The 26,963-nt window shown below is 39.2% G+C and overlaps 1 protein-coding gene across 1 annotated transcript in view; it reads right to left on the reverse strand.

Annotated features, from left to right (window-relative positions):
- The window catches only part of LOC121449758 (zinc finger protein 431-like), a 54,688-nt gene that overhangs the window by 19,945 nt on the left and 7,780 nt on the right, over positions 1-26,963 (reverse strand). The window contains exons 3-4 of the mRNA XM_041654439.1: positions 26,788-26,848; positions 24,292-25,199 (exon numbers count right to left, since the gene is read on the reverse strand). Of these exons, the coding sequence (XP_041510373.1) occupies positions 24,292-25,199; positions 26,788-26,848 (969 nt within the window). The remainder of the gene's footprint in view (positions 1-24,291; positions 25,200-26,787; positions 26,849-26,963) is intronic.

Consider the following 26,963-nt stretch of genomic DNA (forward strand, 5'->3'; position numbering starts at 1 on the left):
CTTATGAATTTGTTGAGGCCTTAGCTAAAAGCCTGGCTATGAGACACTATGAGAAGTCATCCCTCTGACAAATAACAGACATAACTATGTTCCAGAAATGCAAACCACACCACCAAAGGGCTGTGGAAGATCACCACAGCTGTTCTTATTAGGGAGGTACACCAGTGACACTGAAGAGGGTTACAACAGAGAAACAACCAGACTATCACAGTCAATAATACCTCCACAGCTTTGCCAAGTGGGATTGCCCAGCAGGGAACCGAGTGATGGGTGGACTTGTTAAGTTCTAGCTGTCACTGCCTTCTATTCTTTAGTGGCCATCAGCAGTTGGGACCTTTCAGGCACATTGTTACTGTTGTAGAAAAGAAATAATAGCTTCACTTAAACACACATCATGTCTCCATACGTTCATAGGACTCAAAAATGTATCCTTAATTTATCTAATCTGAACTCCAAAACCCTAACTTCCAACTGCAGAACAGGAAATGTCCATCCCAATGACTGTCTCCTTGTCAGCTACATTTGTTAGCATATTTCACATTTGCTGCAATACACAATCACTAATTTAGACATCACTGGGCATACACCTGTAATCCCAGCTCTTGGGAGTTAGCAAGATTACCCAAGTGTGAGACCAGCTGGGTCTAAAAGACGACCTCCAGGAAAGCAACCCAGCAAAACCAGCTCAAATATATCAATTAACTTGTTAAGTAAAATTTTAAAAGCAGGGCAAATGTCATTTAGCTAGAGATTTTCTTAGACTTTGTAACAAAAAGAAAGACACTTCCTTACATGCAGTCTCAACACTATCCACAAGAAAAGTCTGCCTCTTTAATCAAAGCTAGGATATATGAAACAAAACACCTTAAAAACTAAGAAGTAAAGTCCTCTAATAACACAATTACCCTACTGTGAGAAAACCTATAGATGAATTGAAAACTAATACAAAAGATTTATTAAGCAATCTAATTATGGAAATAATACCAAAGAAAAATTATTTTCAAATATCAAACAAGTCAAATTATATGGAGCATATATTTACTGCCAGTGGGGCTGTCACAGGCAGAGGAGTGGGCAACACTTGGACCTCCAATTTGTTTGAGTCAAACAAGTATTTCTAGGAAAGAGAACAGCTCAGAGGTAGATGAACTGCCTAGGCTGAGCCCTGCCTGGGTTTTATTCCAAGATGAAATTGTCTAGAATAATGGGGAATCTAAGATATGTAAAAAAATCCATTCAGGATAGTAAGAGCACGCCTAAGAATTTGAGTCCTGTTAATCAAGAAAAATCACATTTGAGGATACCAGTTCTTCCAAATTTCTTCTCCATTGCTGTGATTAAATTCTATAACCAAATACAACTCAAGAAATGAAGAGGCATATTTGGTTGATACCCCTACGTCACAGTCCCTCCTTTTCAGAAATGCTTAGGATATAAACTCAAGCTAATGAATGATGGGAAAACATGAGGAAACATTGCTTCCTAGCTTTCTCTCTTGCTTTTCACTGTCTTTGCTCACTTACCTCTCTTATCCAGCCCTCGCCCACTTGCTAAGAGATATTGCCAACTCGGTGGAAGAGACTTCAAGCATCATCATAATCACCACAATCTCTTTCAGATATAGCAAACAGATATTCTGATCGAGGCACAGCCTCAATTGATGTTCCCTCAGATGACTCTTAGGCCATGTCATGTGCAAAGCCGAGGCTAGTAAGGAAGAAGAGACAATAGTATACAAGTAGACTTTAAAAATAAAAAGCCAATGTATTAATCATATTCAGTCACTTAAATAGCAAAAACAGGGCTGGAGAGATGGCTCAGAGGTTAAGAGCATTGCCCGCTTTTCCAAAGGTCCTGAGTTCAATTCCCAGCAACCACATGGTGGCTCACAACCATCTGTAATGAGGTCTGGTGCCCTCTTCTGGCCTGCAGTCATACACACAGACAGAATATTGTATACATAATAAATAAATAAATAAATAAATAAATAAATAAATATTTTTAAAAAAAAATAGCAAAAACAGCAACTGGAAAAGGACAGATTTGCCATGAAATAAGAAGAGGCAAGCCTCTAAGTCAAGAAGAGAAAACTAAAACTGTCTCTCCACAGAAACTTACCAAACTAACAAAAATTCAAGGAACTAATAAGAAATTTTCTGAATACAAAATTGGTGACAGTCAATCATTTTCAGAGAAACAACAATATAATAATAATAAAAATAACATCATAGATGGCACCACTGAAAACAATAATGATTCCTTAAACATGAACTACAACATTCTAATCAAAATCAAACTACAAGAAATCACTGGCCATCACTCATCATGTACGCTACATTATTTCATTTTCATATAACAGAAAATGGGTGTATGAGGAGGGTGTTCCACCAAAATTGGAGGCATTCACTAGAAGCCTTCCTAAAAGGATCTTATTCTCTTGTATAAAGAAAAAGATGTGTGTTAGGATCACATAGAAAACATTTTGTTTCCTATGATTAATGATTTCTTAAGGGACAAAACCAACTCCATTTTGTGCTAGGCCCCAAAGTAGATATCAGCAAAGCGGGAAGTTCCCTAGACTGTAGTTGGGCTGCTCAAGGTTGATATCAGAAAAGTGGAGGTCTCCTGGACTGGAGGCAATCAGAGAGTCACCTGTACCCCTTATGCCCACAATTTAGATTTGTGGGGTTTTGCCTTTTTAAAACCTAAGAAAGATGGGGCACCTCCTCTGGTCCCTGCTGTGTCAGTGTGCTAGACGAGATCCCTACCATGGTTTGTACTGCATGATTAAACCTTGCTTTTGCATTTGATGAGTCTGTGTCTCTGGTGGTCTTCTTGGGGTCTCCACAACCTGGGCATAACAATATCCAATAAGCCAGCATCAGAGTGAGGAAATGAAAACATTATAAAACAAACTGTGATAAAGCAGAAAAAAAAAATCAGTGTACACCTAAAACTCTAATTGCTTTATAAGTCACAAGTACTTTTGAAAACAAATTTCTTGCTATTTTTTTACCTATGTTTGTGCACAAAAGAGTATGTTTTCCATATGTATACAGATTCTGCAATAGTAGATAGCTATAAGCCTCTCGACTTGAGTGTTACTATCTGAACTTGAACTCAGGTCATCCCCAAAAAGATTGTGCTGAGCAACCTGCCAAGACATTTTACCAATAAACCAAAAGTCTTTCACAGATTAACAACAACAAGAAAAACAAAACCTAAATAATTAAAGAAGCAAATAAATAATCCTTGGGAACATGCTGTATCAAAATTAAAATGTTGTTTATGGTAAATTTGCAGCATTAATGAATACAATCCAACAACGGTGCTGAACAATTATAGCAGGAAAGCTAATGACAAACCTATACTCACTGTGGGAACACTCAGAACGATCAATGGAATTATAAAAAAATAGTACATAGATTGACATGATTTCTATACTTATCACAAAGATACAACAATCAGGAATGTATATAGAATTTGTAAAAGAATAAAGGGGATAGAGAGAAAAAGAAAAGAACAATGGAAGGAAAAAATAGTCAACTATTAATCAAAAGACCAAAGGAAACTTAGCAAGGAAAAAATGTGATCTTAACCAATGTTACCCATCTACCTATGATTCTATGTGTACAAAAATGAAACACAGACTTCACGACTTTCACAAAGTTAACTGAAGTCATAAACCACTGCTTCTAACTCTCCAGCTATAGATATTTCTTCCAAAGACAAAAGACCCACGCTCTAGAACTCTCTCTGCAAAAGCAGGTCATCTTCTGCTATGGCTTTGCAGCCCCTTAGGCCTTCTTGTGTTTTCAGTCAAACCCAGCTGATGTGATGCCTAATCCCTAAACAACATAGAAGAATAATATAAAATCTGCTCTGCCACATGAATTATGAAAAAAAATATGGATTCTGCCCTGTCTACCTCCCAAACACCATGTACACCTCAGAAACATCTTCACCTCAGAAACTCCTTTTGTCCCCTGGAATTAAACTTCATTGAACCACACTATTACAGCTGGTGATAGCAGAAAGTTAGAAGCATTGTGGTCATGTATTACTGAAAGATGATCCACATCACCATCTTTCTACCTGTGCCTAAACAATTTGAAACATTTATGAGACAAAACTGATATTGGGATGCAATATTCAGACCTTCAAGAAACCAGACCATCAGTTTTTCACTTGGTCTTCCCTCTGCACACCAAAAACATGCCTGTGTGTGCACAAAGCCAGTAATATTATAAGCATCATATCCTCCCATGTGAGGGCTGCAGAGTCTCCCTTTCCCAGGAAATCCATACACAGGGAGGCTCAGAGGACAAGAACCACTACCAAGGTCACCACACAGACAAAGAGAACCACAGAACCATAGTCTGGCTCATGGTCCATCCAAATTCCAGTAGAAATGACACCTCAACAAACTTTCTCTGAACACCTCACATTCACCATGGGCAGTTCATGGACTTCCTTACAACTCACTACAGCAGAAGTTGAGGAGAATCCTGGAAAGAACTTGCAAGCTACCTGACATTATTACTCCTGATTGGTAAGCCTTCCCAGAATCCCTCATTGGCTAGGGTTACCCAGCTGGGCCGTGGAATAAGAACAGCTCCCCTAATGGGTAATCAGAGATCAAACAACACAGAGAGCACAGACTTCCAACTCTGCCCTTCCAGCCCAGAAGACAGTGCCCTAGTCTAGAAAGTCTGAATCTTTGTAGATATTATTCAACTCTTATAAACAGATTCTGTTCCCCATCCAAAACACGGGATCCTTTGTGAACACATGCTATTACACAATGTGCAGTGAAGCCAGCCCATTGCCTCGGAGCTAGAAGTCCTGTAGCCCCACACAAGTCACATTCACACAGTACCTGTTGTAACTGTATAATAGTTGTAAAATGAAAACAGACCATGAATAGAAAACAACGAGGAGTCATGACAGGGGTGGAGGACAAAAAACAGTGTGCACATGATGTAGTTAAAATCTCAAACACTGTGCACATGATGTAGTTAAAATCGCAAAAAAAAATTGAAAAGTTGAAACAGGCTTTAGAGCCATGTGCTCTAGAGATTATGGATTTGTACTGGAGGACATCAAAGATTCCTCAAACCTTTTATCTCAGAGTGTACATCTAAAACCAGAAAGATAACAGTCCCGTTAGGCAGGGTTAAAACATTAAACACAGATCTATTTCGGTTGAACTACTGTAACTATAGCTAATTGGTTTCATGATAAGGTCAGTCTTTTTCCAGATTCTTGATTGCCCTGGTCTGTGGACCCCAAGAAATGGCCAATCAGGACATTTATGGGGCATCTAAAATTGATTATCTGATTCCAAAGATAATCTCAACTACAGTTGAAAGAGGAAAGCTCTCAACCGCCATTCTGCCTCTCACTTACTGCACTGTGACTCCAAAAGGTTCAAGGTTGGTCTAGGAACCCAATTCTCGCACAGCTCTCTCTTCATTTATAAGTCCTCACTAAAAGTCAGGGAGATTGGTGGCCACTCGTTAACTGGCTTATTTTTCCTTCTCACTGATCACTCAAGGCCCAGACTGAAAAGAGTTGCAGGACTCTCTACCCAGCACTGGGGAACAGAGGTAGGATTGTTCAAAGCAATTCTCAATTACATAGCATGAGACAGTGATATTACAAGTTCACAGTCTCCCATGCCAGGCTGGCAGAGCCTCACCCTACCGAGGGAATCCATAGTAAACAAATCTCAGTAGCAAAGGGCACTATACAAGTCACCACAGGGACCAACAGAACCTCAGTCTGGCTCATGGTCCATGCCATGTACAAGCAACCTTGACAGCTCAGCTAATTTTTTCTTCCTGGTCTGGTGACAGTGGACCCTACATTTGCCATGCTATGGTTGTGGTCTTCCTTATAGCTCCTACAGCAGAACAATAGGAGAATCCTGGAAGGAACCTGTAAGATAGCTCCCACAGGTGCTCTTCATTGCTAAGCTTTTTCAGAGTCCCTAGCTAGAGTCCTTAGCAAGCACCACCCAGCTGGACTTCAGGACATTTGCAGTTTCCATACTGGATAAGCAGAGAAAAAACTACTCAGAGAGCAAAAACCCTCTCAGGTTTGTCCTTCCATATGAAGGTCGGAGAGAACCCAAATATGGGAATTTTGTTGCTTCATAAAATCTACCATTTTCCCAGATCATTTTCTGCTCCTTTTCCAAGGCACAGGGTCTTATGTATGCACATTCAGTTATACACTCAATGTCCAGTGTGGTCAACCTTTACTTCATAGCAGTGAGGTCCTGCAACCAAACACAAGTCACATTCAAACAGTAACTGTTGTTAAACAAAAAGAGGCCATGGATTAGAACACAATGAAGGGTCTTTGGGAAGGTTTGGAGGCAGAAAAGAGACGTGAAACAATGTAATTATAATACCAAATAATTCTGTTAGAAGGATGAAACAGGCTTATGGCCATGTGCTCCAGAGACTAGGGAGTTGTATTAGAGCCCACCAAGCACTACTCACATCCTTTCTCTCAGGGTATACATCTTACACCTGAACAACACAGTCATAATAATCGGGGCCACACCATTTTATCCAGTTCTTCGACTTAGGTTGAACTGGTGTAATTACAGTAATTGGTTTTATGAAAATTCAATTCTTTATCCAGATTCTTGATCATCTGGTCTGTGAACCCAAGAAATGCCAGTGAGAACATGTATTGATCATCAAAAATCGATTACATCACTACTCATTGTTAATGTCAACTACTGTCAAAGCAGGAAAGTTCTCACCGTCCTTAAAGCCCACCCCTTTCTCCACTGTGACTACACCTACTTTACAGTTTGTCAGTGAACTCAGTTCAAACATAGGTCCCACTTCATTAGCAAATTCACAATGAAATCTAGAGAATTTGGAAGAAGCTCACTCACTGGTCTATCTTCCTTCCCAAAGACATGTCAAGGATAGCTGAGAAGGAGCTATAGGACTGTCTTCCCAGCCCTGGGCAGCAGAGGCACATTAGGTATTCAAAGCGATTCTCACTTATATAGTGTGAAGCGAGCCTGAGCTACAGGAGAAATTAATTTAAACAAGTAGTTCTCAACCTTCTGCATGCTGTGACCCTTTAATACGGTTCCTCACGATGTGGTGACCCTCCAACCATAAAACTATTTTCAATGCTACTTCATAACTATGTCTTTGCTACTGCTAAGAATTATAATATACACATCTGTGTTTACTGATGGTGTTAGGCTAGTCCTGTAATAAAGTCATTTGGTCCCCAAAAAGGGAAACATGACCCCCAAGTTTGAGAAACACTGCTCTAAACTGATACAAGTAAACATATAAATAAGCGGCACTTAAGAAGAAATGGAATGACATTCTTAAACTTCGAGATATTGGGAAATAGGAAAAGAGACCAGTGATGCATTTAAAGAAAATGAATTTTTAAAATGATACAAATAAGTGCTGTCTTAAAATAAAAAAAATAATTGGAAAAAAACACTTAGTTCTACTGACTTTGAAATGGAGTAAGCACTACACTGGTAGAGGGAATGCCATTCATAAAAGAGTGTATGACTTTGTCCCATGTACATGTTAGCCACTGAGTGACACATGGAGTTACAGCCAAAGGCCTGTGTCTCAAAACTCTCAGCTGACTTAGCTGTGTTAACCAGAATTGCACACGTCTGATTTGGAGGATTTGCTAATTAGAAACTGAATACTTAGTAGTTCAAGCCAACCCTCCTAAAATGTCTCAAATCAAGACACCCACCAATTCTGTCTTCAGTCACATGGAAGGAATTAACACATCAGGGAAATTACAGAGAAAGTCACTCACCATGCCCCATCAGTCCTTCATTGTAATGGAGACCCTTGCAGCTCACTGCCTTCAACTTCAGTCTGTGATCTAGCTGCTGTCTAGTCTGTTTCCCCCTACAGTGTGGACAGTACACTGTTCCTCCTCTTCTGGTCTGAAGGGAGAAGCTTTGCTCCACACACAAACCCTTTCCCTGTTCTGCAACAGTCAGTCCACTCTGTGTCTCAAACTGGTAATCTTAGTACTCTTGTGCTGCAGGTGTGTATAGCCAGCTTTAGTGTGGTTAGTCAGGAGCATAACAAGGGCAATGCCCTGAGGGGTCAGACAGGGTCCAAGTCCACCTCAAGCAATGTAGAAGACCTTGACTCAAAAGTGCTTTTCTAAAAGACTGGAGACGCTGCTGTAAGGGTCCCTTGAGCAGCATTTAGAGGCTGTTTTTATTTTATTCTCTTTTTTCAAGACAGGGTTTCTCTGAGTAGCCTTGGCTGTTCTGGAACTCACTTCACTCTAGTACACCAGACAGGCCTTGAGCTCATAAAGATGCATCAGCCTCTGCCTCCAGCGTGCAGGGACAAAAGGTGTGCGCCACCCTGGCTAAAGGTTGCATTTTTAATGGGGAGGGGGGAGGAATGGGCCTCTCTGCTGGTTGTAAATCAGGCTGGTCTCCTTTTTTATGGGAATGTAGATACTTAAGCCTGGGGAACAAACATTTACATCTTATCATACTAACCCCAACTGGCGCGGTTAGCATGCTGCTTATTTTGTGAGTAATTGGAATGCAGTATTCCTTTACCTAAATTCTACCCCGTGACTCGATACCTCCTAAGAACTGGTAAGTCCTTATACCATCAATTCTACTCTTCCACATCACAGGTTAGCAGTAGAGTGCTACTCTACAATGGAGACACCATTTTACAAGCGCCATAAAATTAACTCCAGATCGATCCTAAACGTAAAAGTTAAATGTTAAAACTGTCGAACTTATGGAAGATATTAGAGAGACCAGCACTCTCTGATTCTGGCAAATCTGTGTTCCCTAGCGACAACACAAGCACTAAGGGCGCCGATATTTCACAGTGATGTCAACAACAAGGATATTTCAAACAACAGTCCCAATCCAATACTCTGCACAGACGCAGCCGGCATAGTTAAGTTACTCAGAGACTGCAAGCGAATTGCAGAGAATACACAGGACCGCTCAGGACCACACAGGAAAATGCAGAACCACACTGGGGCATGCTGGACCAGCAGGACTATGCCGGACCATGCCAGACCAGGCAGGAACATGCCAATCTCTAAATTTGGCCACTGGCTCCCACCCAGGCAGGGGAGGAACCGCCACATTCGCTCCCTTCGCTCAACAGACTGCCCCTCCTAGTCTGGGAATAGCAGCCCCAAGCTCACCGTGTCGTGGTTTTCTTGGTCGCCCATACTCTTTGTTCAGCTCCCTGCATCAGGAACCTAAGCACAGAACATGCAACACAGCATAGGAAACTACTGGATTCAGCTTCACTTCCAAGCCAAGCCTGAAGCGGGCTACCGGAAGGATCCAGCACAACTTCTGACAGTCAGCTCGCCTGGAGAGCCTGATTGGCTAGTGAAGCTTGAGTGACAAGAGCACCGCCCATAGGGTTATACTGTGCTTAAAGACACAGCACAATGATTCTTGACCTGGCCTCCATCCTAGAGTAAGACCTTTCCTACAGTAGCAGATATATGCATTTCAATAGCACTTGCCCCTGTCAACGACTGTAGATCCTGCTGTCTTCTTGCTCTCCATAGACACTTCCCCTTCTTTGTCCTGGGCATAACTTGTACAGCCACTATACTATGTGGGCTGGAGTGATTCCCTGTCACACAGGTGGATTTGTGTCCAGAACATTTAACAACTAAATAGAGATTTAAGGACACAAAAGGAGAGTTTTTTTTATTATGTGGCTTCACAATGAGGTCAGGTGAACTGATGGTACTTTTTACCTGGTTGATCCTAAGCAGGGTCAGCTAACAAATCCATTTCTGAACATGATCACAGTGTTAAAGCAGAGACATTTAGGTGCATTATTACTTCAAAGTCATGTAGAAACATATCAATTATAGAAATGGTGGAAAGAAATGCTCTAGCATGTTCATCTTGTACCTAACTTGTTTTTAAAAGGTACATTCAGAGTTTCTGTCTCATATTCGGAGCCATCTGGTATGGGACAGAAGAAAGACATTAGGAAAAATTTTACTTTTTCCATGCCTATTTTGTTTATATCATATTTTTCATTGAACGTACATTTATGTGAATGATGTTTAAGTGTTTCATGATGAACATAGATTTTTCCTGCAGATCCTTTTCCTGCAGTAATCTTTGAAGTTTCCAGGAAGAAGATGGGGCCCCACAGCAACAACTCCACCTAGTTGAGATGACAGCATGATGCAGACAGCGCCACTATAAGACTGCTTTTTTGGTTACCAGCTGCTGAAATGGTGCACCTTCTCATGACATTCTGGCCAGAACTCCAAATGAGAACTTTGGGGGAAAAAACCCTATTGACTGCTCGGAAAATGTTTCCAACTATACAACACAGTAATTTTGGAACTTAACCACCACTTAATTTTTACAGGATCCCATTAAGAGAATACCACCCCCATGACAGAGGGAAGCAATTCTAGAAGATGATGCCCCCTATCCCAAAAAAGTTTGTACATAGAGTAGGGAACACTGTTTAGGGGTTGTTGATTATTTCTTGTACTAGATAGAGAATTGGGGTGAAACCTATGTTTGTTCAAAAAAAGGGGGATAATAATAGTGAGTAATAAAGTGAATACTGTGTGCTATCATTTATGGATAATTTACATTGGTATAGCTTTTTTATATTGATACAAGTTCAAATTATATTTGTTACTTTTGTTTACATTATTTGTACATATATACAAAGTTATTTTGTCAGATTGTATATATGCATGTTTCTACCTCAGTTTAGGACATTTTGTATATTGATATAACTTTTAGGATATATTTTAATATTATTATAGATAAATAGTTATTCATGTTTATTGTAAATATAGTTAGATCAAGTAGGTTCTTTAGATACATAGAGATTGTATTCTGTCTAGATAGGTATTCTTCAACCACTACAAAGATCTTTGGAACATGGCATTTAAATAACTTAGAATTCTGTTGACATGAGACATGATTACTTCTGACAGCACCAATCTATTCCAGAGAGAATGTTGAGCACTGAAGACACTCCACTTGGAGCTTGTTTTCTTCTTGGCAAAACTGGCCTTTGAGCATGGAAGTGAAAATGCCTCAACCACTGACAAGTTACATAGTATCCAGAAATGGATAAGCAGGACTGTCAAATCTTGCCAAGAAAGGGTAAAACGGTTTTGAAAAATTTCCTGCCTCTGAAAACGGTCTGTCAGCTACACTATGCCTTAGCCAAAGTTGGTTGCTTCAACGTTGCAAAATGAGACTTTTGGGTGATTGCTCAGGTAGCTAATTGTCTCTGTCACATTTATTAATAATTGCTTTCAGTTTTTGTTCTGCTGGTGTTATTTTTAGGAAGGGCCTTTCAAGAATAACCAAGGATATCTTTCTAACATACAATGACCAGAATATACATTCCCTTTCCAAAGCAGAGGAGACACAAGAGAGGAAAGATTGGATCAAAGAAAAACTTAAATCCAGTAGGTCAAACATCGAATCCTGCTTATTTCAGACATATGGGTTTTCACTTACAAAAGGCTTAGGTGTTGCTGTATCCCTGCAACTAATTATACACCTCCCTTAGAGAACTTCTACTGCTTACAAGCAGCTCTCCATGGCAGATGTGTAATAACTTGAGCATCTTAATGTATTTGCTCTAAGAATGGAGCCAGACTTCATCCTCACAACTTCATTCAATGAAATCTCAGGATTTACGCAATCATTTTCTGACAATGCCAAGTATAGATGCTTGCAACTTTGCTGAACTGAAACCAGCACAGGAATCTATGCTCACAATATTTTACCTTTCTTAATCCAGAAAAAGTACCATTCAAATGGTATCACCGTATGGGGATATGGTTAAGAATGAACTCTACCCCACTTGGAACAGTGTAGCAGCAGGTTCTGTATGAAGTTGCTTTCTGTGGCTAGGAAACAGCTTGCCTTTTATTTCCATAACTTGATGTTTTAGATAAGTAGGGCCTTATTCCTGGGGTGCCTTTTCTATGCTTATAATGAAGGTCAGGTGTCTTTTTTTTTTTATTGTCACTAACCTCCTTCAAAATTATTGCTTCTGTTTTAGTTTCCATTACTTGATGTTTTAGATAAGTAGGGTCTTATTCCTGGGATGCCTTTTCTATGCTTACAATGAAGGTCGGTGTCTTTTTTTATTGTCACTAACCTCCTTCAAAATTATTGCCTCTGTTTTAGTATGTCACTGCCAACTAAAGCTAAATGAGTTCTGGATCAAAGACGTGTCATCAGGCCCAACTTGTCCACTTTTTTTTGAAGTTAGTAATTGTTTCTTTGATGTATACTCAATATTATTGTTCTCCTTGAGTGTCTCTTAATATCTGTTAGGAAGCATTTTTCTTGTAATGTCATATCCTACTCAATGGTCCCATAAACAAGAAGGCTAATCTCGCTTTTTTCTCTTTTAAAATGTCATTTTTTTCTCTCCAATCACATTTCATTTCTTTTTGCCCTACTTATTGCTTTTTCACTAGAGACTTGTTTGAATCATAAATACCAATAAAGTGTGATGCTAATTAGTCTTATCAATAAAAATCAGGAGACAATTATCGGGGCAATAACCCAAAAGATCAGAGATGCAAAGGAGCAGCCATTGGTGAATTCTTACCTATCTGGATTCTCAGATCAAAAGAGCCAAGATCCTCTCTCCACTTCTAGATTGTGCTGGGATATACGGCCTGAGTCTTCCAAATGCTGGGATCATAGGTATGAGCCTCCCAAGTGCTCCAATTAAATGTGTGAGTCTCCCAAGTACTGGGATTAAAGGTGTAGACCACTACCTAGCATCACAGTTAGCTAGTGGCTAGTTCCACTCCCTGATCTTCAGGCAAGCTTTGTCAGATACAGTTAGTATAGAACACAGCATACTAACTGTATCACTGACTCAATGTGTTATTACTTTTCAATTCTGGCTGTTTCTCAAGAAACAGGCAGAATACAGACTGATTTTTTTTTTGCCAAAATAATACACAAATGACCTGTCTAAATTACTGATTTACTGCCGTGAAAGGAAAACCATCAAATCAACTCTCATTGGGGAATAATGATTCAAATATTTAACCATATGAGGACCATTCTCATTCAAACCACATGAACTCTGGCCTAGGTTTTATAGTTTATTTCCCAATGCATCCTCATGACCTTCACCTCCACCATCTAAATTACTAGTACTCTGCTTTGCCCATAATAGGAAGAGGTGTGTTTTGAGGACTATTTTTTCAAACTTGGACAGACTTGCTTGAAGTATTCTTATGTTCCAACTTTGGAGATAATAGTTTGAATAAAAAATTTCATTCCCTTGTGATAAAGAAAACAATGCCTTTTATGATCACTTATAAACTATTTTATGTTTCCATGATTGATCTTCGGATGTAATTCTGTATTATACTGAGGTAATATAACTTTTTCAAAATACAAATGAAGATGACAGATTTTTAAAGCTGTCTGAATTCTATTATACAAATATAGCAATGTGCTCTGCTCTAATTCCTTACAAGTCATAAGTGCTTTTGGCAAAATAAAATATTCCCACTTTATGTATGTGTAGCACCAATTCTAATTGGTCTTAATAATAAAAATCCAGAGCCAGATATCAGGGTAAATGTTAAAGATCAGAGAAACAAAGGAGCAAGCCACAGCCACCTCTTTCCTCACCAACTCCTCAGCTGAAAAGGGCCAAGCTCCTGCCTCTGCCCCACCTTATAACTTCCTCTCTCCAGCTAGCCATATAATGTTCTGTTTTCACCTCCCAAGTGCTGGGATTAAAGTTGTGTGCCACCACTGCCTGTCCTCTATGATTAACTAGTGGCTAGCTCTGCACTCTGAGCTTCAGACTAGCTTTATTTGCTAGAGAACCAATAAAATATCACTTCATGGGTGTTTGTGTATAAAAAAGAGAATATCTTCCAGGTGAATGTAGATGACATCTCAGACAGCAGTGTGTCAAGTCAAGTGGATCGGGAGTTGCAGGTAGTTAGGAGCCTCCTGACTTGGGTGTTAGGATCCAACAATAGGTCATCCCCAAGAAGAGTATCTGCTGATCCACCCGTGCAGGCACAAATTAACTTTTATCCACTAGATCTTCCATATATTATGAAAAGTAAAATAACTAAATAAATGGTGAGATAGTCAATGATCCTAGTCAGGAAGATGAATCAATATTATGATGTTAGGCACGTACAATTTGCAGCACAAATTGAACATACTCAAAGAAAACTCCCACCAATTTATAAAAGAAAGCATGATTGTAAAGCTACATGGAAAACAGAAAAATTCAGAATGCTCAATAGGACTGTGACGAAATAATACATATATTGACCTCTATGCGAATCTACAACAATCAAGAAAGAGTGATAAATTTGTGCACAATTAAACTCATGGAAAGAAAAAGTCAATAAAAAATCTCAACAGTCTAGTGAGATTTAAACAAACAACCTAAAGAAACTCAGCTAGGAAAAATGTGATCTTAACCAATGTTATACAACTGCCTATGATTCTATACATAGAGAAATTAAGTATACAAAGATTTCACAACTCTCCTAAACCTGATTTAAAGTAAAACCTAAGCTTTTATGTTATGAACTCTCCAGCTGCTTTCTGCCTAGAGAGAGGCACCGCCCTCTGGAGTGTTGTCTGGATATGGAGGTGATCAGAGAAGTCTTTTATGCCTCTGCCAACCCTATTTCCCCTTTGGTGTCATCAAATGCAGACATGGTGACATAAGAAATATCAAATATGAATCTTTCCTATCAAATAGTATCAAAGTTGAGTTTAAGGTATGGAATTTAAATCTCAATACTTCCTTCACCAAGTAAAATATTTATTCCAAGATCCAAGTTTGATTCCAGGAATTTGATGGCCTGCAGCAGTGCCTCCCTTCCCCTTCATTTCTTGTGCACCAATTCCTTTCATACTCACATAATAATAAAGATTGTGAGGCTTGATTCCAAGTATTGGGAAAAGGACACAATAACAGCTTTCCTCAGGATAAAACCAACTGCAGTTCCTGTCAAAGTAAATTCCCTTTTCAAGAGCACACGCTCCTGATTAAGAGAAAAGTTGTCCCTGTTCAGAGACTTAGTTGACTTAGCAATTCATTTGAATTAGCAATTCACAGGTTATTCTAAGAATATAGGTCAACCAACAAACCACTCAGGTGGCCTCACAGCATAACTGGTTCCAAAGAGCTTCCGTAGTTGCCCTCTGGCTCTGGAAGTCTGCAGTTCAGCAAAGGAACTCCAGGGCTGAAAGTCACTAGTGACTCTGGTACAAGGAAATTACCAGGGCCAATCTTTACAGACCAAAGGTAAGACGTACTTGGGGGAAGAGAAATCTGTTCCTTTGGGGTCAAGTCATTGGGGGAGGGAGGGTTGAGGCATGTATTTGACTTGAAAATTGAGTGCAAGAAATCTCCATAAGCCGGGCGGTGGTGGCACACCCTTTAATCCCAGCACTCGGGAGGCAGAGGCAGGCGGATCTCTGTGAGTTCCAGGCCAGTCTGGTCCACAAGAGCTAGTTACAGGACAAGCCCCAAAGCTACAGAGAAACCCTGTCTCGAAAAACCAAAAGAAAAAAGAAAAAGAAAAAAGAAGAAATCTCCATAAATGGAAACTGAGGACAATGCAAGCCAAGATGGGAAAACAACCTAAGTAAAATGAGCTCTAAAGAAAAGGAGACAGAAAGACAAAGAAACTGAAGAAAGAAAATACTTCCCTTCAGCAGAGGGAAACCTAGTCTTCTGCCTGAACTACCAGCTTCCTTAATACAACCTGTCCTACCTTGACAAAAGAGATTTAACACAGCCCAGAGAAGAGCTCCCAGGGCTGCTTCAGGGTAGCAAAAAGAAAGCCACAGACTATTGGGGTTTAGAAATAATTTTTATCTATCTGAGGGAATTAGACTTACACGTGTACTGAGAATCACTTGCTTTAATTCTCTCAAGTTGAATTTCTCTTTCTTTATTGCACAGAGCTTATATACACCCAATAGAAAGCTTTGAGTAATAAAAACTGGTTACATTTGAAGGTCACATTACATTTCTTGAGTAAATGATAAGGAGCAAGTAGAGCCATCCTAATACCATATGTGAAATAAATCTGCCAGCTCTTCAATTAGTGTGTCAACTGTAACTGTAAATGGGAGATCCAGCCATTCCATTATCTACTGAGATAGATTATAAAAGGGGGCAAAGTTAAACTATTTGAGAGTCTAGAAATTAGAGAAATTGTGCATTATATTCTATATTTATAACTGTGATATATATTCTATACTAACATTCCCAATAGTGTTGGTTTCTCTTGGACTTGTAGCACTGCACAGACAGGAAAATGTAGAGTGCAGTTGGTACGAGTATGAGCGAATAACCATGGCCATTAGTGGCTGCGAGGCTCCATGGTGTGCAGGCTGTAATGCGAAGGCAGGAGTATAGTGCTGAGAGCTTGGAACTTTCTCACAGACAGCGACATTAAAAGAATCCCAAAACCTAAGATATATTCTATCCTGCATGAAACCTCAGATCACAAGGAAAGAAACTTGTAACTCTTTTGCAGGATTATGAAATTAGATTATCCTCTGTAGTCCTGGCTAGCTGAGAAACTTTTCCTGCGGTGTAACTAGATGGGGAGAAAAAAAAAGGCTGTTTAGGGTCACAGAGTCTACAATAGGTGAATCTAAAGAAGCTAAGTAAGAAGGTGAACCCAAGGAAAAACATATAGTTATCCTCTTGGCTAAGGGAAGTAGACAAAATTGCCGGGGAGAAAATTGGGATCTTGGGGGGGGGATGGGGGTAAGGGGAGATGGGGAGAGAAAAGTTAGAAGGGAAGGAGTGGGGGGCTTGGGGAAACAGGAGGATTGAGATAAAGGAAGGTTGGACAGGGGAGCACGGAACCACAATTCTTAGTTAAGGGAGCCACTTTAGGGTTGGCAAGAGACCTGACCCTAGAGGGGCTCCCAGGTGCCCAAGCCGAGTTCCCCAGTTAGTTCCTTGGGCAGCTGAAGATAGGGAATCTGAAATGACCCTATCCTAGAGCAATAATGACGAATATCTTGCATATCATCATAGAAACTTCATCTGGTGATGGATGGAGATAGAGACAGAGACCCACACTGGAGCACTGGACTGAGCTCCCAAGGTCCCAATGAGGAGCAGAAGGAGGGAGAACATGAGCAAAGAAGTCGAGACCACGAGGGGTGCACCCACCGACTGAGACAGTGGAGCTGATCTATTGGGAGCTCACCAAGGCCAGCTGGACTGTGACTGAAAAAGCATGGGATAAAACTGGACTCTCTGAACATGGCAAACAATGAGGGCTGATGAGACGCAAAGGACAATGGCACGGGGTTTTGATCCTGCTTAATGTGCTAGCTTTGTGGGAGCCTAGCCAGTTTGGAGGTTCATCTTCCTAGATATGTACGGAGGGGGGAGGACCTAGGACTTACCACAGGGCAGAAAACCCTGATGGCTCTTTGGACTGGAGAGGGAGGGGGAAAGGAGTGGGGGGAGGGGGAGAAGGGTGGGAAGATGGGGAGAAGGGTGGGAGGAAAGGGAGGGAAATGGGAGAGGCTGGGAGGAGGTGGAAACTTGTTTTTTTTTTTTACTCCTTTTCTCAATAAAAAAAAAAAGGCTGTTTCTCTCTCTGAACCTTGGTTAATTGCTTTTTCTGTCAACCACATAAATTTCAGGATCTAAAATGAACAGTTAGCTGAATCTGGCATCTTGTATCATAAAACGTAGCTCATGCAGAGAGTTAACTGCTGAGAAACTGGTGCAGGGAGTTAATCATTGGTCTTATGTTATCAGCAAGACACTAGCAAGAGAGAAGCTTGCAGCAAGGTTGCTCTATGACTATAACCTTGGTTCAACAAAACAGACACCTGGCAACTTCGATTTTGTGAAACTGGACTGCAGCTGGCTATCTGTCCTTGTAAACCAGGACAGCATTTTCTGAGAAAGTTTACCTTACAATCCATTTGCAGGGGGATTTGGACTAATTTGACCTTACTTTGGAGCTGCAAATCAGCTGAAGGTATAAATGCTATCTTTGTAGCTGGCAATACCATTAATATCCTATGCCAGTCTAAGCTAATGACCTAAGAGTTTTCTAGGTTTCTCACAGTATTTGTGGAACAAAGGCCTAGCTATGAAGGCATACTGTATTCATCAAAATTACACAATATCAGAATAAATCATCTTTTTGCCAGTCCACAGAAAGAAATGTGCCCAAGATATTCATGAAGAGAATATACTGTCAACTCAGGTTGTGGGAGAAAATGGCATGGCTGTTTAAGGAAGACATGTAGCAGTCGATGAGAAAATTGCAGACAGAAGCAAACAGTATTCATAGTCCATGACAAGACAGTTGATGTTCAGTAGTGCTGCCCATTAGGGAATTAATCATCTGGAGGGTTGACCTGTTGAATCTTAGTTGTCAACTGCAGCATATGGCCATGGGTTCTGGCTGAGACTAAACAATGGGAGGACTCAAACTTAGGTTTCATCTTTCCTTTGCATGCATGGCATAGCATTATCCATTGTATCCCTCCCCACCCAGTTCACTGAGAGAATCTGGGAAACCTTGGGTTAAGTCTGGTGGAAGGATCAAAGGCAGTCTCTTTGTGTGGTTAAGTCTGATGGTCTTAGGTAATACCATGAGACAAAGCTTTTCTGAATAAAAGTGCCACAAAAAGCTAAATTCAGTTTTACTACAAACTGAAGAATCATTTTAGTAAGAATTTTTAATTTTAATAAGGATAATAAAAATAAGTCTTGTTGAGAGAGGGCCTGCTTTTGGTCCCGGTCACCAGGCTAGCATACACCCAACATAATCAAACAGAAACTGTATTACTTAAAACACTGCTTGGCCATTATCTCTAGCCTTCTATTGGCTAACTCCATATCTTGATTTAACCCATTTCTATTAATCTGTAATCACCATGAGGTCATGGTTTACTGGGAAAGATTCAGCATGTCTCACCCGGCATCTCCATGGGGACTCTCTCTCTCTGCTTTCTTCCTCCCAGAATTCAGTTCTGTCTTCTCTGCCTACCTAAGTTCTGCCCTATCAAGCCAAGCAGTTTCTTTATTGATTAATCAATGAAAGTAATACATAAACAGAAGGACCTCCTATACCACTATCTCATTTCACAAAGTGACTCATCAGAGCCAAGGGTTTTGGTGAAGTTGTAAACCAAAATGCAGGGCCTATTAGTGTAATTGCCTTGTAAACAAAGTGGCTTTTCTTTTTTTCTGACTCTCCTTCTGTTACAAATTTGGGCTTTATCTCCCACAGTTCAGCATTATTTGAGCTATGTGTAAAGACAGTCACACAGTCAAGAAACCTGCTTCTTACTACCAGGTACTTGTTCCTCTCTCCTATGTAAACATAGAGTCTCCCGTCCTACAATTATCTTTATTGACAGGTATGTGGTCAGCATTCAGGGCCATTTAAGACATTTCCAGACTTCCAAGGACATAGAATTGCTACATGCCCAAAGCTGTTAATTCACTGCTGTTCACATAGATAGAAAAAATAAGCATGCCTTGGTTTTACCTCACTTATAGATAAGAAAAGTGATGATCTAAAACTAAGCTTGAATTAAAAGATTCCTAGCTCCTCACTTCACCTTCACCTCAGGTTACTGACGATTTTAGTTTGGGAGATTTACTGCTTGTGTCTTACTCTCAGGAAAAATAGCTAACTATCTACCCATAGCCCAAAGGAAGACAAACCTTCACTGGTGCCCCTGATAAGCATCAACTTTGCTAAAATTGAAGCTTGCAAACATTTAACAAAAACACTAATGGACCAACGGCCATAAACTTCCCAATGCGGGAAAGGTTTCTTGAGTCTTTTTAGCTGGGTAAGAACAAAGAGAGTTAACAGAAATGCGAACAGAAAGAAGTGTGAACAGAAAGAAGCTGGAGCAGAAGTTAAAACAGAAGCAAAATCATCCCAAAAATTCAGAGATAGAAAAATAAAAAAAGAAAAACAACATAGCAGAGAAATGGAATTGAAATTAGGATTGAGACAGAGAACTAGAGCTAAGAAATTATAGACAGTTAGGACAGAAGAACTAGAATAGAGTACCTGGAAGAGAGAACAATATAGAGATGGGGATAGAAAGAACGTATTATGAATACACTTATTGACCCTCAAATTTTAGTTCCTTTTGCTTATCGTGGCATCTTTATTTTGAACCCTAGGAGGAAATCTTAGAGGCTGAACTTTTAAGGTTTCTGTGGCTTTAAGGTCTTGTGGCTTTGGTTAAGCTGTCAGTCAGTTGGTTTTTAAAACTTGTCTGTTTCTCCCCTGATCAATTTTTCTGTATTCTTCCCCACATCTTGTGGATATTTGCCCTCAAAAACATCTTTAAATACCAGGTCTAAGTTAGCATCTCATTCTATCAATCTTACATTTCCTCAGGGTCACCTTGGCTGAAGTAAAAATATATTTAGGATCAGCCACTCACTCATATTTTATTGCTAATAATGTCGTATCATAGGGTCTGAACAATCTGATCAGCAACTAAAAGCAACAACTGCTCATTTACAGGGCCTGGCTATGATTACAAGCATGCAAAAGAAAGCTGACAACTCCCTGGAACTTCAGCAATGGAGCATGTGACACCATCTTCTGGTATCCCCTGGTACCTGACAATCATTTGTTATGCAGTTGCAGGACTTATACACATAAATTAATTATTTAAAAATAATATATACATGAAGAAAACTTTATAACAATCTGGAATCACAAATATATTGATATTTTCAACATTTGCATTTCTGGTTCCCTAAAAAGCCAGAAGTGGTATCAGATTTCTTAAACCTGACAAGTTATTTTTTTAAATTTAAAACAATATTATTTTACACACCAATCCCAGCTCTCTCTCATCCTCTTGTTTCCCCCATTTTCTCCTCACCCCACCCCATCTACTCCTCTGACATGATGAGACATCCCACAGGGAGACAACAAAGTTCGTCATAACACTTGAGGCAGGACCAAGGCCCTCTCCCCTGTATCTAGGCTAAGTAAATATCCCTCCATAGGGAATGGGATCCAAAGAGCCAGTTCATACATTAAGGATAAATACTGGTTCCACTGCTAGTGGCCTCAGAACAAGCCAAACAACTGTCACCCAGAGGGCCTAGTTTGGTCTTATGCAGGTACCCCAGCTGTCAGATCAGTCAGCAAGCTCCCACTAGCTTGGGTCAGCTCTTTCTGTGGGTTTTAGCATCACTGTGTTGGCCCCTTTGCTTGTAATTCCTCCCTCTCTATGCCTGGACTCGAGGAGTTTGACCGGTGCTTAGCTGTGGATCTCTGCATCTGTTTCAATCAGCTACTGGATGAAGGTTCTATGATGGCCCTTAAGGTAATCATCAATTTGATTACATTTAGGTACTCTATACACTACTGCTTAGATTCTTAGCTGGGATCATCCTTGTGGATTCCTGGGAATTTCCATAGTATCTGGTTTCTCATTAAACTCATAATGGCTTCCCTTTTCAAGGTATGTCTTTCCTTGCTCTCCTTCTCTGTCCTTCACCCAACTTGACCTTCCCAATCCCTCATGTTCTCCTCCCTATGTCCCTTCTCCACTCCTCACTCCCCTACCTCACTAATTGGGTTATTTTCTTGCTTTGTTAATTTCTTTCATTTAAAAGTGTTTTAACTATGTTCATGTGTTTTAACCTGGGCCATGGTGTCTATTATCTACTTTTTCTATGTGAGCTCTACAGAGGAAACCCAGTCATCTGACTGCAAGTGGTCTTAATGGTACTTATTTGGGTTAAACGGTTATTTTTGTTTGAGGTGGATGGGAGTATACATATGCAACAGACCAACTGCAGAAATAAGAAATAATTTTGTGAGGCTAATATGGTTCTCCAACAGATTGAACACAGGTCATCAGGCTTAGCAGCAATCAGCTTCACTAAGTCAATTCTCTGGCTTTCATTTGTATTTCTGAGAAAGTGTAATCAAAAAGTGTTTAGTGGATAAATTAACCCATCCAGAAGCAAGTGGTAGCAATATATTATTTTCATTTGCAAATATGATTCTTGTTCAAATTGTCATATTTTCCTCTATCCTTGGAGGAAAATATATTTACAATCTGACAAGACAGTGTTTTAGTGATACAAAGTTTCTGGTAATCTTATTTGAGCATCTGTGAAAAGCCTCAGAGGAAAATGTGATCACCATATGAGGAAGCAAAAGTGTAGACCCTACAAAGTTGCCTTCTACTTTCCACATATCTGTCCTAGCCTAAAAATCTTACTGGACATATGAAAATGCTGTTTTGGATACACGGATGAGGTATTTACTATTTCTTATATTTCTTTTAAGCAAGCATTTTAGCATTAACGTTGTTAAAACATGAAGAGAAAACATGAGGTACGGGGAATTCATCATCTACCTCTGGATTGTACTCAGGAGGCTGAAACTAAGGACCATGAGTTCAAACACTTCCCTTACTAACTACTGACATCCCAGTTAGGCTGGATAACAAACATCACAAGGAAATTTATAAAAATATGAAAAACAAAACCAGGAACATCAGTCCATGACCCTTTCACAGACAGATTTATTTGCAAATTATAATCACAAACTGACACATTTGGTGATTGATATCCCATTTAATACATTGCAGCAGAAAAATAACTATCATTAAGGAGAAGCACAATGGAGGAAGAGCAAAGACACAGAATAAATATAAGGACATCAAAACAAAATTTAGCAAGTGGATTTGCCATATATAGCATATTTTAATATCGACTTCAAATGTTGCAAAATAGAGACCACAATGTAGTTATTTCCACCATCAGTCTTGAGGGAACATGGTAGTAATTTACGTTCTTCGAGGTTAAAATGAAAAAGATTTTTTTTCTCTTTGAAACTGATGGCAACTATGATATCTAGAGTCTCTATCCAATCATTTACATGAATATGGTCTTTATCTTGTATGAATTCTTCACTATTTCATGATTTCAAGTTTATATAGAGAGGCTTTAAAAATGTATATGGCTAGAGACATGGCTGAACAGCGAAGAAAATTTCATTCCCAGAAACAAGGTCAGGTCTTTTACATCTTCCTATAATTCCTGCTACAAGAAGATTCAAGGGTCTAACCTTCTTGGGAGCCAGAATGCACATTCACATACATACGCAAATACATACTAACATCGCATAATTAAAATTAAATAAAATCTTTAAACAAATTTTCACTCATGAAGGAATTTCTCTGATAAGTATTCATTCCTATCACACAGGTGTTGAGGGCATCTTACATACTTTGACTTCATCATGCATTGGTTCAGAACGCAAGCATGTAGGCTTGAAGACAGAAAAATCAATCTCCAGTTGGCAACATCATTTGAGAAGATTCAGAACATGCTGCCCTCTTGGAGGAAATATGTCATTAGGGATATGCTTTCATAATTTATATCTAAAAACTATTTCCTATTCCCACACTCTGCTTCATGCTACAGGTGGAGGATGTAAGATCTTTGCCTCCTGCTTTAGCTGCCATGTCTGACACCTGTTGCCGTATCACTTCCATGGTATCCCTCGGGAATCAAGAGTCAAATTAAACTCTTTCATAAGTTGACATAAACATAATGTTTTATCACAACAACAGAAAAGGCACAAATATCCATAAACTTTTACACCTGAATGTTATTTCATGTCATTGAAGAGATGTATGAAATCTAAAAGAGTTATTATATCATTTAAATTCATAGGGCTTTTTCCATGAGTTTGCAGGTACAAACAAAATAAAGATAGGCATTATACTTCTTGAACAGATTAATGATATGGTCAGATTTTTTTTCTTCAGAATAAATACACTTATGAAACATAAATGTGTTGGCTAAAGATCTTACCAAATCCTTTATAGCTAAATTCTCTTCTGTATGGGCTTTTTTTTTTTTTTTAGGTCGTCAAAGATTATTTTGATAGGCACAGGCTTTAAAAGAATGATGGCACACTGAAAGATTAAATCTTGTATAAAAGCTATAATGAGATGCAAAACCTTGACTACATTTATAGGAATTCTCTGTAGTATCATTTTTTTTTCCAATGATGCAAAGACTACAAAGACATATAAAGGCTTTACAACATTGATTACTTCATAGAGCTTTTCCTCCTATTTGTTTTCTTCTATGTATTTGGAAATGATTCTGTTGTGAAAAGACTTTCTCATATTGATTACATTTGTTGGGTTCTCTCTAGCATGTGTTCTTTTATGATAGTTAAGTTGACTCTGTTGTGTAAAGGCTTTACCACATTGTTTACATTCATAGGGTTTCTCTGCAGTATGTGTTCTTTTATGTACTATAAGACTACAGTTACTTGCAAAGGCTTTACCACATTGATTACATTCATAAGGTTTCTCTCCAGTATGCATTCTTTTATGTCTTTGGAGGTGATACTGTTGTGAAAAGGCTTTCTCACAATGATTACATTCATAGGGTTTCTCTCCAGTATGTGTTCTTCTATGCCTTAGAAGATGACTTTTCTGCGCAAAGCCTTTACCACACTGTTTGCACTCATAGGGTTTCTCTCCAGTATGTGTTCTTTTATGATTTTGGAGACTACAGTTAACTGCAAAGGCTTTCCCACAATGATTACATTCATAGGGCTTCTCTCCAGTATGGGTTCTTTGATGCAATAGAAGACTGCTTTGACATGCAAAGGCTTTCCCACATTGATTACATTCATAGGGTTTCTCTCCAGTATGTGTTCTTTTATGCCTTTGGAGATGATAATGTTGTGAAAAGGCTTTCCCACAATGATCACATTCATAGGGTTTTTTTCCAGTATGGGTTCTTTCATGTATTTTCAGGTGACTGTGACATGAAAAGGCTTTATCACATTGGTTGCATTCATAGGGCTTCTCTCCAGTATGTGTTCTTGTATGCATTCGAAGATGACTGTGAAACGCAAAGGCTTTCCCACATTGATTACATCCATAGGGTTTCTTTCCAGTATGTGATCTGTTATGATTTTTGAGAATACTCTGATGTGTAAAGACTTTACCACATTGATTACATTCAAAGGGTTTCTCTCCATTACAGATTCTTTCATACCTTTGAAGATGATTATGATATGCAAAGGCTTTAACACATTGAGAAGCTTCAGGTTTATCTTCAGTATGGCTTCTTTTGAGCCTGCAATGAAAATTGGCATATGTAAAAGCTTTACCACATTCATTACACTGTTGACTATATCTGTATAAATTAATTTACAATTTGGTTTAATTATAAAAGGCAATCAGATCTTAAGCTTTTATCACTTTGTTTACACTCATGTTGATCCCCTTCATTAAGGATTGTTTTTCATTTTTGAATACACCTGTGATGTAAGAGCCTTTCTTACAGGCTCACGTTTAAAGAATCAGTTATTCGTAAAAGATTTTTCATGTAGTTGAAGAGAACTGGGAAAAGTCAGAGCTTTACCACACATTAGGTTCATAAATTTTCCTATAGTGTGAGTCATACCATGTTTGTAAAGTTAACCAGGACAAATAAAATTATTTCCACATTTCTAGTATTCATAGGGCTTTTCTGCAGTGTTTGTTTATTAATGTATTTCCAATGAAGCTGGAAAAGCAATTACTTGTAAGCTTGAATCACATTCAACAACTATACTCAATATGGGGGACAGCTAGAAATCTTCTAATTGTTCTGAGAGGAATAAGGATATGTCATTACAATCATTATTCCATGTTCATATGACTTGTCTCCATAGTGACATATTATATACCTATTAAATGGAGAAAAACAAATAAAGGGTGTCCATGTAGCATTAACACATTTGATTTTCTTTTTCTCCTACATACAGTATAGTAACTAAGGTTTCTCCACAACAACTGCCCCTTGGTTCTTGAATCTAACTACACCTCCTCTCATTAAACTTAACAGAGTCGCAACAAGAATATGAGTAACATAAGGTCTGCTATGGACTATATGCTTCTTAGACGGTTTTTCACATATACTTACCACCTATTCAACATGTAAATGTAGTAATAAGAGCGGCGGGGCTGCATCCCCAGCACCCCGGCCGCCTCGCTAGCTTATGCCCCGAAATAACAACACACAAACTGTATTCTTTTAAACACCGCTTGGCCCATTTCTACCTAGCCTGTTCTCGGCTAATTCTCGCACCTGGACTAGCCCATTTCCAATCAGGTGTGTCGCACCGCTAGGTGCACTTACAGGGAAGATTCTAGCCTACGTCCATCCTGGGTCGGAGCTTCATCGCATGTGTCTGTCTGGGAGAGGGGAGCATGGTATCTCTGCTCCTGAGAGCAGAGCTGTCGAGTCTGAGCTCACTTCCTCTTCCTCCCAGCATTCTGTTCTGTTTACTCCTCCTACCTATGTTTTAACCTATGAGGGCCAAGCAGTTTCTTTATTGCTTAACCAATGAAATCAACAGATTGATATATGACACTCCCACATCATGTAAACATTTTGTAGTGGAGTGGAATGAAACTAAATAGATTGGCAGTTCTACAGCACAGCTCTCATGAGGCTAATATTGAAATGGTGATATCTGTTAAGGCATTGTTTTTGTGTCTTCCTTCTGAAATGAATAGCTTGCAAACACAATTCACCTGCTGGACATTGAGGTACATAGTTTTGAGAATTTAATAATCATCAATGTCCTTTAAGCTGTGCTAATATACTACTGCTTTCTTCGAGACATCTTAAAATTTCTTCTGAGGCATATTTCTATTAGCTTGCACATGCAAATTACCTTCCATGTCTGGTTGAACTTTGACAATGTTCTTCAATATTATGATCTTCCCATTTGTAGCCTAAAATATAGTATAAGAAAATATGTTATTTGAAATTGTGCAAAATTTAAATTATATTCAGTGAACTTGAAAACCATGCTTGTTTTTTTTTTTTTTCGTATCATCCTTCCACAGT

Source organism: Microtus oregoni, unplaced genomic scaffold (genome assembly GCF_018167655.1).
Source record: "Microtus oregoni isolate MIOR12 unplaced genomic scaffold, Mior012 000006F_ref0000085, whole genome shotgun sequence".
NCBI lineage: Eukaryota > Metazoa > Chordata > Mammalia > Rodentia > Cricetidae > Microtus > Microtus oregoni.